At 41.2% G+C, this 15,123-nt stretch overlaps 1 protein-coding gene across 3 annotated transcripts in view; it reads right to left on the reverse strand.

The window, feature by feature from the left end:
- Positions 1 to 15,123, reverse strand: part of zbtb16a (zinc finger and BTB domain containing 16a) — a 177,095-nt gene that overhangs the window by 54,671 nt on the left and 107,301 nt on the right. For all 3 annotated transcript variants that reach the window (XM_060936133.1, XM_060936135.1, XM_060936136.1), the window contains exon 4: positions 8,137 to 8,223. In XM_060936133.1, coding sequence (XP_060792116.1) covers positions 8,137 to 8,223 — 87 coding nt within the window. The remainder of the gene's footprint in view (positions 1 to 8,136; positions 8,224 to 15,123) is intronic.

A 15,123-nucleotide genomic window follows, 5' to 3' on the forward strand; every position in this document is an offset into this window, starting at 1 on the left:
TATTACGACAGCTGTGAATACAACAGGTGTGCACCATTGCTAGCTTTAAATAGCCTGCTTGGGTTCTTTTGAAGACTTTGTACTCGCGCGTTACAATGTGTGCTCAGTGACCCGTACGGTAAGCTTGACCCACAAGATGGCCGCCACTAGGGAATCCCCGACTCTGTGACGTCATGTGCAAACTATGCATAGCTTGCAACATTTATTGCACAAGGTGGCCCACTTTAGATCGTTCCTTCTGGACTAGACGGGGCCGGAGTGAGCTATGCCGCTATTGACGGTCTCATTTAGTTACAGTGGTGGGAATCAGAACACACCATTCACAAAGCTCACATGTTTCTCATTGGGATTTTATCCTGTTAAACTGGTCACTTGAATCAAATGGCTTTAATCTAAACCTTAATAACAAACAAGTCGGCTTGTACGTAATAATTAAAAAAGGTACAATAGTTGTCCAATGATGGACATTAATTCATTTGTAAAGGCAGGCTAAATTTACATTACCATGTAATAGATACAATAATTGGCCTGATGGTTAGGGTCACCAGTTCGATTCCCAGGACCAGCAGGAAAAATGTGAAGGGAGCTGAGTGAATGAACAGCACTTTCTCCCTCATTCTGTATCATGACTGAAGTGCCCTTGAGCAAGGCACCTAACCCCCTGCATGTGTTCACTGCGCTTGTGTGTACACGTGACAAAGGCTTCTTCTTGCTTCTTCTAATTGATGTATTCTTGAGGGTACCACCTCAGTCTCAAGGAAAGGGTACAGTTTAACATTTTTTATTTTCCTGAGAGAGTAGCTGAAGTTGCTTATTGACCACATTGTTGGTATTAATATGTGACCAACATTGAAAATATAATAAAAGTTCTAAATAGTAAAAAACAAAATCAATCAGCGTTGCCCAATGCGGGTCAGCTCCTTTCTTTCAGCTGTAGCATGATGACAGCCGATTTCTCTGATCTCAACACCACATGTTGGGAACTACAATGGTGTCCATTGAACATCTGGTGATGCCCATGGCATCAGAAAACTGGCAGAATCCACTGCTGCGAGGTGTTTACTGAAACATGCTAACCATCAAAGTACAAGTGTGGTTTTTGTTCAGTCATTTCTGACTTCACACTTCTGCGATGTAATAGAAGATTCACAGAGCATGATCCATAAGCAGATGGTGCTGATTTCAAAGTCAGTGGGAAAGTAATTATTTCTGAAAATAAGCCATTGACTTTGTTGGGCAGCCATGAAACTGGTGCCAAACATGTTCACTTTTCCACGAATGACTTGGAGGCTTTTCCAGTAACCCCGTCATGGAAGCCAGTCCATTTCAGCAGCAGTGGCTCTGATAACGTTACAGGAAATGACCGTTGCTCCCTACACGTCCATGGCCTTTAGCTGGAGTAGCTGCCAGGTTGAAAACCGAGACCTGGATGTTTATAACGGCATGAAAACTTTTGCTATCATAAACAGTACCTCCAAGCTGGCAGTCATTAACTATTTATAAAGCAGGTGCAACAGTGAGTTACATATCCGCTAGTGAGCATACGTGTGCGTGCGCGTGTTTGTGTGTTGACAGCAGTGTGGTGTATATCTGTGCATGTAAACAAGGGATTGGGGTGGTAGTGACAATTATTCATGACAAAGAAAGGAAGATATTTGGCAAAAAGAAACAAAGATGACTAAAAATAATTCAGGCTTTACTGTACACCATCACTAAGCTAATAACAGACTTTGAGGGTGCACAAACATATGGGTGAGCATATTGAGGGACTGGGGGTGTGTGTGGGGAGCAGTTGTATCAAACTCGCCATGCGTTGTAGCACATTTAAAATATAAGCCTGGTAGCCACAGAGGAAGCAAGGCCTCAATGTTGCTCAGCTCTCTGGCAGGAGGACAAAACTCACCGCCCGTATTTTTGCTCCAGACTCCAGTTCTATATTTAGCCACGCTTTCCGCTGTTATGCCTCTCGGATTGTTAGCCCTGTTTAACCCCTCTTTACAACAACTATACCGGTTAAGGCCCTCTGGAGGCCCAGTATGTAAAGACAAGCTGAGCTCTTCCTGGGATCAGGTGAGGTAGTGTAGGAAGCTTGGATAAAGAATAGTGTGAGATTTTTTTTTTCCAAGAAATTGTGCAACAGGCCATGGGTTATTTTTTTGTGCGTGTTTTGTATACGATGTTGAAATAATTTCAGTGCGAAATCATTTCATATTTGGCTTACCGTGACCCATCTGCATCTAATTCACACGTTAAGAAAGAAAAAATTAGACACACGCGATTTGCTATATGCTGAAAAACATTTGTACTTTACTGGAGTTAAAAAAATCCTCAGTATTCATTATGTTTAAATTTCATGACATTTGGTGTGTATTAAAAATGCTTATACGATTGCAAACTTCTACATCATCCGGCCAAGTCTGAATGCAAAAAAAGTCTCACAAGACCCGATAACACTGTAAAATTGCTCAAGCACAAGACGAATTTACTGAAAAAGCAATCTGAAAACTTTTTGTGGGCATGGCCTATTAGTCTAATGAGAACATTCCAGTCAAGACACCTAACTTGTTACACCTTACGAGCAGAAATAAATGAATGCACATTACATTTACGAACGTACTGAATTAGCATGGGATTACATAGCTAGATTCCGTAGCATTCACTTACTGGGTTTAAGCATAAATGCATTGTTTCAGTAATAAGTATGTTGGAAGCACAAGTGAATCATTCTACTTCCTGCTCATATGAGCTCATTGTACCGGAGACTACTTTTTTTTGTTTTAAAGCAAAGGGTCATCTCACACCAAATACTGGCTTGTTAGGTCATTAAAAGAATTTTCCCTGACACCCAAATTATTTTTGTTTAGTGGACCGAAAGCTACTGAATTCAAATCACAGACTTCCAATTTTAGTAGGTTTTTAAAAATAGAACAATAAATGAATTTAGGGCCAAGTGGCCATAAATTCTCTGCTATTTTTTCCTGCTTCACCATGACCCAATTCAAGATACTAGGTCATGCATCATGTGGTGGGCTTTCCCAGTTCACGCAAGGCATTGTGGGATACAAATTTGAAACAGGAGAGAAAAATGGAGGAAATATGAGTGCGCGAATGAAACGTGAAAGACCGACTACAGTAACGGAAAGCGAGAAGAAAAGACGTTATGTTGCAAAGGACAGGAAACGCAGGACCAAACTAATAAATATCGGCGGTCAGCGAGCACCTCGGTGTGATCAGCTGTTCATTTAGCGGCAGAATGATGTAACCGTCAGTGCACGGTCAAAAGGTAAACCTGCGCATGCGCACACGGACTTCCTCTGTCTGCTTGACTGTGCGAAGCGAGCGATTACATGCACATTATTTGCTCTGGAATCCCCTCAAATTAGATACCTTCCCAGCCATAGAATGGCCTGATATTTTGTGAGATATTACAGAAATAAACATGCATCACAATGACCAAACTTCAGAGGGAACTAAATTTCACCGATTTTATGAAATCGAAAGGCCGTCTCGCTTTAAACTAATTTATCTTTACATGCAAGAAGTTTTGCCGATTCTGACTGCAGATTCAGAGTCAAGTTTTTATTTGTATCCTTAATGGAACGCCGAGTTTATATACATAGTATATGTACAAAGCCATGTGCATGTGTGGAGCATGTGTGGGTTAGTGTCGGCACGTTCAGCTTTTTAATTGCGCTGCTTGTGATTTTAACAAGTTTAAAATTATTTCCATCTCAGCAAAACCTCATTCAAGTGTGATTATTAAAAAGATAGTGAAAAGAAGAGTTTGTGATCATAACAGAGGTCACACAGTGTTTAATATTTACTTGACATTCAGGAGCAAGGGTGTTCTGGATGAAAATAAAATACACACAATCAGTATCCATAATGCCTTTACTTGTTTTCTAATGTTACTTTCATTAAAAGACACCATTTGGGAAGAACTTTCCCCCTTCTTACCTTGTGGAATGTCCTGGATATCTATGTTCTGAATAAATTTTAAATAGTGAGCCAACTTTACTGAGGTCAATTCACGTCTTGCGTAGGACCAAATTGAATGTTGCCCTTTCACTCACCCATACAACCAACAAATTATTTTAAACAGATTAAAATCTGAAACATGAACTGCTGTTTTCTTACACAATCGTCTTATTGCACAAGCAGATCATCATGACTCATACAAACGTGCAGAAAAACACATGGAGATTCTGACTGTGAAAGTAATCAGAGGCAAAAGTTTTACAACTCATTATTCCATTTAACTGATTTATTCAAATCGGACAAATTTCATTTAATTATCCCAACTTGGGTCTTGGGTGTATACATGAACATTTTTTATTCTGATTGAGCCATCAGTCAGATTATGAATGGATTATTCGGCTGCATGTGGCCAGAATTACTGTGGAGTGTTGGGCTTTGTATGTGTGCTGGAACATTCTCCTAAGGGAAGATAGATGAGTCTTTCGGCAGGGTGAGGAGTCAGATCATGGCATGCTCCCAATATACCGGATCCCAAATAACTACACGCATCAACACATCAGTAAACCCCTCCACCCTCCGCCTCACTCCTCCCTCACTCAGTGGCCTAGCGGAGGTCATCATTCCTCGGATGGCATCACGTCAGCACATATTCCATACTGATGCCAACCCCCTACAAGCGGAATGGGGGTGGGGAGAAGGTTAGTTACACACCACATATTGACAACTTCCAGGAGGTTTCCTTCATGTAACAATGTTATTGTGGGAACGGTAATGAACAAACCAGCCCAACCAAACTCATTCGAGGCTATTCTGTTCCTGTCCCCATAATTCTCCTCTTCAAACCAATAAACAACTGGAGGGCGGAGAGCAAACTCATGATAAACAGCCCCCCAATCTCCAAAACTTTTTCAGAAAGTACTTGTCTAATAACCGACATGATGGGGAAGAGTTCAGGCTTGACTCGAGTGTTTTGTCAGTTTATAAATACTTCGTCCTGCCTGAATTACATTGTTTAATGCTTGCTCATGTAAACACCCTTACAACAGTTAAGGACTACTAGACAGCCCTTAATTTATAACTAGCAGTGCACTAAAATTTAGCATTAATACTGAAGAAATACCGCAGAGTAAAATATTCTTAAACTTTTAAAAACAGCATATCAAGTGTGTTTGAAGGAAAAAAAAAAAAAAATTGTAGACATGATGCCCAACCATTAGCTAGTGGCTAGTAAACATGTGGTAAAAATATCACCCCTTACTCTAGGAACTACGTCATGTTAACTACAAATTCACAATTCAGGGCTAAGAAGAAGACACAAAGTGAATATAAATTCCTATTCTACCAAACAAAGGTATTTCAGGGAGTCTGTAGCACAACTAGTCATTTATTTACTGCTAACTAGCCGGCTAGCAACTTAATATACCCTAAAAACTCTTAACCTAGGAGCTAGCTAGTTAACCGAACTACAGTTAACTTCTGGGTAAAATACAACTTAGAAAATCAGACTACAACTAGAAGAGCACCCGGTAGAGTGTTGACCTCCAACGAGCTACATATTCGAATTTGCATCAAAATCTAATCAATTGTTCCTTGGTCCATCTCTTCTCAAAACTTAATCAAAATTCATTCGCTACATTTTGGGTTACGTTGGAAACAGACAAAAATCCTGGATTCACATACGTATCTGGATCCTGGACCCGCATACATGTCCAGATGGGCATCAAAATCTCATCAATTGTTCCTTGGCCCACCTTTCCTCAAAATTCCATGTACATGAGACAAAGGCTTCTTCTTGCATCTTCTAATTGATGTATTCTTGAGGGTACCACCTCAGTCACAAGGAAAGGATACCGTTTAACTTTTTTTTCCTGAGAGAGTAGCTGAAGTTGCTGATTGACCACATTGTTGGTATTAATACATGACTAATGTTTAAAACACAATAAAAGTTCTCAATAGTAAAACACAAATCAATCACTGTTGCCCGATGAGGGTCAGCTCCTTTCTTTCAGCTGTAGCATGACGACAGCCGATTTCTCTGATCTCAGCACCACATGTTGGGAACTACAATGGTGTCCATTGAACATCTGGTGATGCCCATGGCATCAGAAAACTGGCAGAATCCACTGCTGCGAGGTGTTTGCTGAAACATGCTAACCATCAAAGTACAAGTGTGGTTTTTGTTCAGTCATTCCTGACTTCACACTTCTGCGATGTAATAGAAGATTCACAGAGCATGATCCATAAGCAGATAGTGCTGATTGCAAAGTCAGTGGGAAAGTAATTATTTCTGAAAACAAGTTATTAGCTATTGACTTTGTTGCATCAAAATCGAATCAATTGTTCCTTGGCCCATCATTTCTCAAGATTTCATCAAAATTCATTCACTACTTTTTGGGTTACATTAGAAACACACAAAAATCCTGGACTCGCATGCATGTTCAGATGTGCCTCAAAGTCTCATTAATCGTTCCTCGGCCCGCCTTTCCTCAAAATTCCATCAAAATTCCATCACTAATTTTTGAGTTATGTTGGGTACAAACCAAAAAATAAAAATAAAAATTCCTGGATCCGGATACATTTCTGGATTTGCATCCAAATCTAAAATCAAGTGTTCCTTGGCCCATGGCCCACCTTTCCTCAAAATTTCATTAAAATCCATTTCACTATATTGAATTATAGTAGGAGGGAGAACAAACAAAAAACTCCATTTCAGTGCTTGCCCAATTGAAGAGGCATTTCATGTAGTCTACTGTGGAGCAGGACTGACCATTTATCTACCGTCTTCTCCCTCTACACCCAGTCTCTTGGCCTGATTATCTCTGCTCATGGTCTGTCCTTCCACTGTGATACTGATGACACCGAACTGTTTCTCTCTTTTCCTCTTTCTGACACGTAGATCTCTGCTTGCATCTCTGCTTGCCTGCGTGACATCCAGAGCTGGATGGACAACCATCACCTGAAGCTCAACCCAGGCAAGACAGAGGTAATCTACATTCCTGCTCCATCCTCTCCACCCCTGGACATTGTCATCTCCCTGGGGGACATCTCTAGGTCTCCTTCACCCAGTGTGAAGAACCTTGGGGTCATGTTCGACGACAAACTCTCCTCCTCAGCGAACACTGCTGCAGTGACCCGGATGTGTAGATTCCTCCTCGACAACATGCAAAGAATCCGCCACCTACTCTACTCAACTTATGTACTGTAGTGGAGACAATTTAAGACATTGGTGTGAGCTTACCAGGCTCTCAAGGGGTTAGGGTTAGCATACCTCTATGCTGGGGTTAGCTGTTTTGAGTTCTCTATTTAGTTCTACTTTGTATGGTTGGTTTGTTTCCCTTGGCTGGTTAAGTATTGGAACATCAACAGAATATTACACGAGGTATTGTTGGCATTTGTTCAGTTGGCACTGGAACTTTCTTGTCTAGAAGTTCAGCACTTCGTGTACCTGATTTTTGCACTCGTTGTACGTCACTCTGGATAACAGCGTCTGCTCAATGTCATGTGATGTAATACTGTCAAACGGCTAATACATTTGTAACCCAACAAACTCTCATGCTGGAAACTAGGTGGTTAGCTGAACTGCAGTAAGTTTTAAAAATAAATAAATAAATAAATAAATAAATAAATAAATGACAATTTGTTGCAACACACTAAATGGTCATTTCACTGATTGGCCAAAGTGTTTTGTAGAGACTGTATAAGCAGAACTGACTATTTCTTTACTGTTAAAAAGGTAGGTAGGAACATCTAGCAATCCAGCATCTCTTATACTAGAAACTGGCCAGATAGCTGAATATGTTTTAAAAGTCAGAACACAATTCATTTGTTTCAAAGGGGAAACCTCCCCCCATCACATTTCACTGTTTGACCAAATAGATAATTCATGTAGTCTTTATGTAGCACAACTTTTACATAGCTAGCAACACTCACTCATTTCGCAAGCGATCCCCTAACCTCTTCATGTAAACTTTTCTAAATCTAATAGCAGAAGCAAGAAACTGAAAAGACTAAAGTAAAACCGCTTATTATTCTGTTAGTGATTTGACCAGCACAAGGCTGAGGGGGAAACCACCAAGGGCCGTACCCATCAGCATTGCTCCAATGTGTATTTCACAACCATTTAACTGTGTTTGAAGTGTGAAGCGGACAATTTCTGACCTGTGTGAATCTGTCTGTGTGCTTCCAGATCTTCTTCCTTCTGGAACTGAGCTCCACACTGGTCACACACGATGGCCTTCTCTCCAGCTGCACACAAAAAGCAAATTGACACCATTTAGAAATCATGGCATGGTGCAAAAAACATGCACACGTGTGTGTGTGTGTGTGTGTGTGTGTATATATATATTATATTATACTATACGAGTGATTCCACGCTTATGGGTACTGAAATGGGGACATGAACTTATTCACCTAAAACCATTTCTTTTTTTACCATCAGGTCACAAAACATGTAATCTTTAATGAATGATATATTAAAAGATAACTTTAATTTTCTGAGATGTAATAAAAACATTTATATGCCAAAGTCAAGCCTATGAGTTCCAAAATGATGTCTGTTACATTACTTCTGTTACGATTGTCCATCTCGCGTCTGTTACAAATTAATTACAATCTAGCTATATACCATGTTAATCTTATTGAAAGAATGTGTATGTTTATTCTACTACACATGTTTATTAATTATATTTGCTAAAACATCACCTTCCTATGTTTCAAAAAGTAATTCTACATTGTTAAAATTGAGAATATACATGTCCACAACACTTCTGTTACGTTCTGACTTTGGCATATAAATATGTTTTTATTACATCTCAGAAAATTAAAGTTATCTTTTAACATATTCATTAAAGATTACATGTTTTGTGACGGGGCGGCACGGTGGTGTAGTGGTTAGCACTGTCGCCTCACAGCAAGAAGGTCCTGGGTTCGAGCCCCGGGGCCGGCGAGGGCCTTTCTGTGCGGAGTTTGCATGTTCTCCCCGTGTCCGCGTGGGTTTCCTCCGGGTGCTCCGGTTTCCCCCACAGTCCAAAGACATGCAGGTTAGGTTAACCGGTGACTCTAAATTGACCGTAGGTGTGAATGTGAGTGTGAATGGTTGTCTGTGTCTATGTGTCAGCCCTGTGATGACCTGGCGACTTGTCCAGGGTGTACCCCGCCTTTCGCCCGTAGTCAGCTGGGATAGGCTCCAGCTTGCCTGCGACCCTGTAGAAGGATAAAGCGGCTAGAGATAATGAGATGAGATGTTTTGTGACCTGATGGTAAAAAAAAGAAAAGAAATGGTTTTAGGTGAATTTTTAAAAATAAGTTCATGTCCCCATTTCAGTACCCATAAGCGTGGAATCACTCATACACACACATTTTTATATATATATATATATATATATATATATATATATATATATATATATATATATATATATATAGCAACCCAGGACACAAGTCCTTTCTATTAAGTCATGGTCATAAAATGTGGATGTGCAAAAGTGTCGCAACTGGAATCCAAATACAAACTCCGTGGTCAGGCTGCAGTCTCTTGTGCATTTGATCAGAGGGGGTTATTATGGGTCAGAGCTCTCCTATGTGCTATGCTCATTTTCTCTACTGGTTAAGCACATGTATTATTATTATTATTAACAACAACAACAACAACAACAACAACAACTGCATGGTCTGCTACATTTCCAGCACCCCTTCGGAGGATTACAGCACCACAGCAACCAAAACAGGAAGCTGTAGTTAATATAACACAGTGCGATTTAGATGAAGCCAAGGCCTGTTTCGCAACCATTATGAAGTTACAAAACATACTGTACCCTCGCGTGAGACAGGAAGAAACACCTTTCAGTTTTTATTAGGAGAATAAATAGTGCAATAACGTGACGGCATGCAAAAAAAAACAACGTGCAACTGGCATGTTATTACATTTGCAATTCATAAGAAAACACATGCTTAAATCAACTGGGATGGGACAGTAAGAAGTGCTGGGGTAAATCCTGGTTTATGCATTCAAAAACAGAACAAGAGACAATTCTGAAAGCCTGAAACATTTATATACTCCTTTCTGAGCTATCTGCAGGCTGTCCATCATACAAAAGGGGAGGGGCAGCAAACAGCAAGTAGTAATACGTAAACACTTTATTCTGTCAAACAACATAGTAACATACGTCGACAGAGGCGAGACTGCTACAGTTTTTTGTGAAGGCGATACAGAATCATGTTACAAAAACAGTCCTTAAAAACTGGCTATACAAGTAATTCAACTGTAGTGTTGTAAGAGAGAAAAGCAGCTCAACCCAACCCAAAAGAAATACACCACTTGACCGATATGGACAGTTTTTGAATATGCTACAGGCTTCCTTAAGAAAACAGAAGCATTTATTAGCACTTATTTATACCACTACTTGGCTGAAGCATTGTTGAATTCTTGATTCTGATTTGTCAGAAGGTGTTGATTAATTTTCAAAAACAGCAGCTCTGGCAGTGATGCTACTTTAAAGGCAAATCATAGCTTTATAACAATGTGCTTGTTCTAATACATGATTGCTTTTATAGAAACAGAATACACACAGGACCTTGAAGTTTTGTGCAAGGTGGGTTTTTGGAAGGAGTCTCCAGTGTCATCACTTTAACAATCAGAGTAAAGAGATGCAACTTTATGTTTTCTGACACAGGAAAGACTGGAGGACTGTGTGCTTCTCAGGTGAGTTTGTCTGATCAACTTCAACAAGCAGGGTGGCCAGACGTCCGGCTTTTGGCCGGACAGTCCGGCTTTTGAATGCCCTGTCCGGCGGCCGGCGCAGCATCAAGCCGGACGCGTATTTGTCCTCCTTTTTGAGGCACTAGGCTTGAAGAGCAGAGCTCTAAAATCTTTGCTGGGATGCAATACAAGGTAACATATCTGGTCTAACAGATGATTGGCTAAGAGCGGTGTCAGATCAATATCTGCTATATCATTGGTTAAAAACGTAAACAAGGCTCCATGTGCTGCTACGTCATATGCATGCCGGCTTCATTGACAAAGTTAGCATCATGCCAAAACACAAGACCTCGTTCAATTCAGAATGGATGAAAGAGCATGACTATGTCGAAAAGCAGTCGAGACTCATTCCATGGCTTCTGCAAACTTTGTCAATGTGATGTTGACATAAGCAGTAAGGGAAAAGCTGCCATTGAACGGCATGCGGATACCGAGAAACATAAAAGCAATAGACGTGCAGCAGGTACCTCCTCAATGAGGACATTTTTTCGTGAAGCTTCATCGCCCTTGGATAATAAAATAACTGCTGCTGAGCTGTGTAAGGTTTACCATGCTGTAAAGAATCACCAGTCATACAGAAGTGTAGACTGCGGCGTGAAAGTGGACTGGGAGATTTTCAGTGACTCGCCCACAGCTAAAGGGATGACCTGTGGCCGATCAAAAGCCAAGGCATTGTGCGAGAACGTCCTCGGGCCCTATTCTGTACAGTTACATACCGACTACATAAAAGAAAACAACCTACCCTTCTTCGTGGCAACCGACGCCTCAAATATTGGAACGACCAAGTGTTTTCCCATTGTGGTAAGGTATTTTCACTTTGATGAAGGCATCCAACGTGTCCTGTTGAATTTCTATAGTGACAGCAACGAAACGTCAGAGGCCATAACAAACCAGCTGCTGGCAAAACTTGAGACGTCTGGCTTAGAAGTGAAGAACATGTCTGCATATGCAGCAGACAATGCCAGTGTCAATTATGGAAAACACAACAGTGTGTATCAGAAGTTGAAACCGAGCCAAAAAGATGTGCTCCCTGCAAACTGTTTGGCCCATATTCTGCATAACGCAACCAGATATGCAGCAAGCAGCCTTGATTTTGATGTGGAAAATGCTGCGCTGAAGGTTTCCAGCCATTTCAGCACATCAGCAAGCAGAACAGCACAACTGAAGGAATTCTGTGAGTTTGTGGAAGTGGAGGAATGCAACCTGCTGCGGCATGTTGTCACCAGGTGGTTGTCCCTGCTGCCATCCGTCGACAGAATCCTGAAATATTGGAAGGCCCTGACCAGCTACTTCCAGAGAGTGTGGGTGAGAGGGAATGTGCCAGAATTGTGTTGAGATGTTTTGGAGAGGAAAGAAATGAGGTGTCAGAGACACATTTTCTGTTTCTCAGTCATGTTCTGAAGGTGTTCTCAGACACGATCGAAGCACTTGAGGCAAAATCCTTCAGCATTACATCTGTGTTTAAGGTAATGACTGAACTAAAGCAAAAGCTAGAAAGAAGGATGAAGGACAGGTTCTTTGGGTTTACTGTTAACAGCAAACTGAAGCAGCTGCCCCCTTGCCAGTCAAAAAAAAAAATGTGAACCAGATTTTCTGTTTTTTTATGAAAGAGCAAAGAAATACAGCTCACTGAAAGATATGACTTCTCTGACACAAGCTTTCATAGCAAAGTGGCCAAGCTTGGCCTCACAACTGCTGTGCCATTTGAAGACTACAGTGCTGCTGTCCAGGCCTGCAATCTGGACATTGATATACCGTAGATGGACTGTATGAGGAATAATATGCCATGGTGGAAGGTTCCTTCAGCTCACCAGAAATGGAAGGTTGCCACAGTGAGGAACGATATTTGAAACTGTTTTCCAAAGCAGATGTACCACTTGTGAATCTCAGGAAGGTCAGCGCCTACATTTTCTCCATCCCGTGCAGCAACGCACACACAGAACGTGTACAGTATTTTCAATGATGACAACTGCATGGAGAAACGAGAGGAATCGTCTGGATGTGGACAGTGTCAAGGCTGAGCTGCAAGTGTGTGTCAATTTCACTCATCCCTGCACAGAGGTGTACAAGAAGTTCATTGGAAACAAAAAAAAACTCTTGGATGCAGCCAGGAAAGAACAGAAGTATTGCAGATAGACAATCAACTATTTTGGTGAGTACACTAGTCTTATGATTTCACTGATGGGCTACATGAAATATTTATATTTATTGGGTTGAAAACAATACAGTTTTTTGAAGGTTGATAACAGTATTGTTGCTACGTTGTTATTTGTACCAGTCCCTGCAGGGTATAAACAGGCCCAAGGGGCAGTGGGGGCTTGGAAGCCCTGAGCCATGAGAGGTGCTGTTGTCTCCTGAGCTGCTACAAAGGGTGAATGTGGAGTTTGCTTAAATACAGGTGGACTGCTGCGCACGCACACGTGCAAACACACAAATACAAATGAAGACACTGAAGACAAGTCCCCAAAAGACTGAAGCACTTTAGAAATGCTATACTTTTTGAGCAGTTGAAAATGTTTTTTTTTTTTAACAAATCTCCTTTATTGTTTACATAAAAGGTTATTTGTGCTTTTTAAAAAAAATCATTTTTTTTATTATGTATGTTACCTGTTATTTGTTTTTTACATTTAAAAGGAACAGTCCACCGTACTTCCATAATGAAATATGCTCTTATCTGAATTGAGACGAGCTGCTCCGTACCTCTCCGAGCTTTGCGCGACCTCCCAGTCAGTCAGACGCAGTCAGACGCGCTGTCACTCCTGTTAGCAATGTAGCTAGGCTCAGTATGGCCAATGGTATTTTTTGGGGCTGTACTTAGATGCGACCAAACTCTTCCGCGTTTTTCCTGTTTACATAGGTTTATATGACCAGTGACATGAAACAAGTTCAGTTACACAAATTGAAACGTAGCGATTTTCTATGCTATGGAAAGTCCGCACTATAATGACAGGCGTACTAACACCTTCTGCGCGCTTCGGCAGTGCATTGATATCTGAGCTCCGTATCAATGCGCTGTCGAAGCGCGCAGAAGGTGTTAGTACGCCTGTCATAGTGCGGACTTTCCATAGCAGAGAAAATCGCTACGTTTCAATTTGTGTAACTGAACTTGTTTCATATCACTGGTCATATAAACCTATGTAAACAGGAAAAACGTGGAAGAGTTTGGTCGCATCTAACTACAGCCCCAAAAAATACCACTGGCCATACTGAGCCTAGCTACATTGCTAACAGGAGTGACAGCGCATCTGACTGCGTCTGACTGACTGGGAGGTTGCGCAAAGCTCGGATAGGTACGGAGCAGCTCGTCTCAATTCAGATAAGACCATATTTCATTATGGAAGTACGGTGGACTGTTCCTTTAAGTCCACACATATGCTTTGTGGCACTCTGCACTTTAAAAGATTCATCTCGGTGGTCAGTTTTTGAACACCACAATGTATTGAATAAATACAAATACTGTGAACAAACACTTGACTTTTCATTAATATTTTTTCCTTTCCAGCTACACAAAATTGTATTGTAAATGAGAGTATACCAGAGTCCTACGTACACCATAGTAATTTATCGATATGCCGCATAATGTCCTCCTTTTTGGTGTTATGGAAATGGTCACCCTATCAACAAGGGAAGAGAGAGAGAGAGAGAGAGAGAGAGAGAGAGAGAGAGAGAGTCTGGTGAAGGAATGACTGTTTATAGCTGCCTAAAGTCTTAGGCTCATGTAAAGAAATGCTGTAGACCAAAAATGGCTTTTAAAAAAAAAAAAAAGATGAAATGAAAATATGTTTCGAAATTAAAAAAAGACAAAACAAATTAAGGGCGGCACGGTGGTGTAGTGGTTAGCGCCGTCACCTCACAGCAAGAAGGTCCTGGGTTCGAGCCCCGGGGCCGGCGAGGGCCTTTCTGTGTGGAGTTTGCATGTTCTCCCCGTGTCCGCGTGGGTTTCCTCCGGGTGCTCCGGTTTCCCCCACAGTCCAAAGACATGCAGGTTAGGTTAACTGGTGACTCTAAGTTGACCGTAGGTGTGAATGTGAATGGTTGTCTGTGTCTATGTGTCAGCCCTGTGATGACCTGGCGACTTGTCCAGGGTGTACCCCGCCTTTCGCCCATAGTCAGCTGGGATAGGCTCCAGCTTGCCTGCGACCCTGTAGAAGGATAAAGCGGCTAGAGATAATGAGATGAGAATGAAAACAAATTAAAAAAAAAAAACAAAAAAAAAAAAAAAAAAAAAACACAGCAGTAAGTCATATTAAAAGAAACAAAAAAGTCAATATTTGGTGTGAGGCGACCCTTTGCTTTAAGTCTCAGGTACAATGAGTGCAGTTTTATAAGGAAATGAGCTGTAGGTTTCACTGAGCATCTTGCAGAACCAGCCACAGTTCTTCTGGACA

Source organism: Neoarius graeffei, chromosome 12 (genome assembly GCF_027579695.1).
Source record: "Neoarius graeffei isolate fNeoGra1 chromosome 12, fNeoGra1.pri, whole genome shotgun sequence".
Lineage (NCBI taxonomy): Eukaryota > Metazoa > Chordata > Actinopteri > Siluriformes > Ariidae > Neoarius > Neoarius graeffei.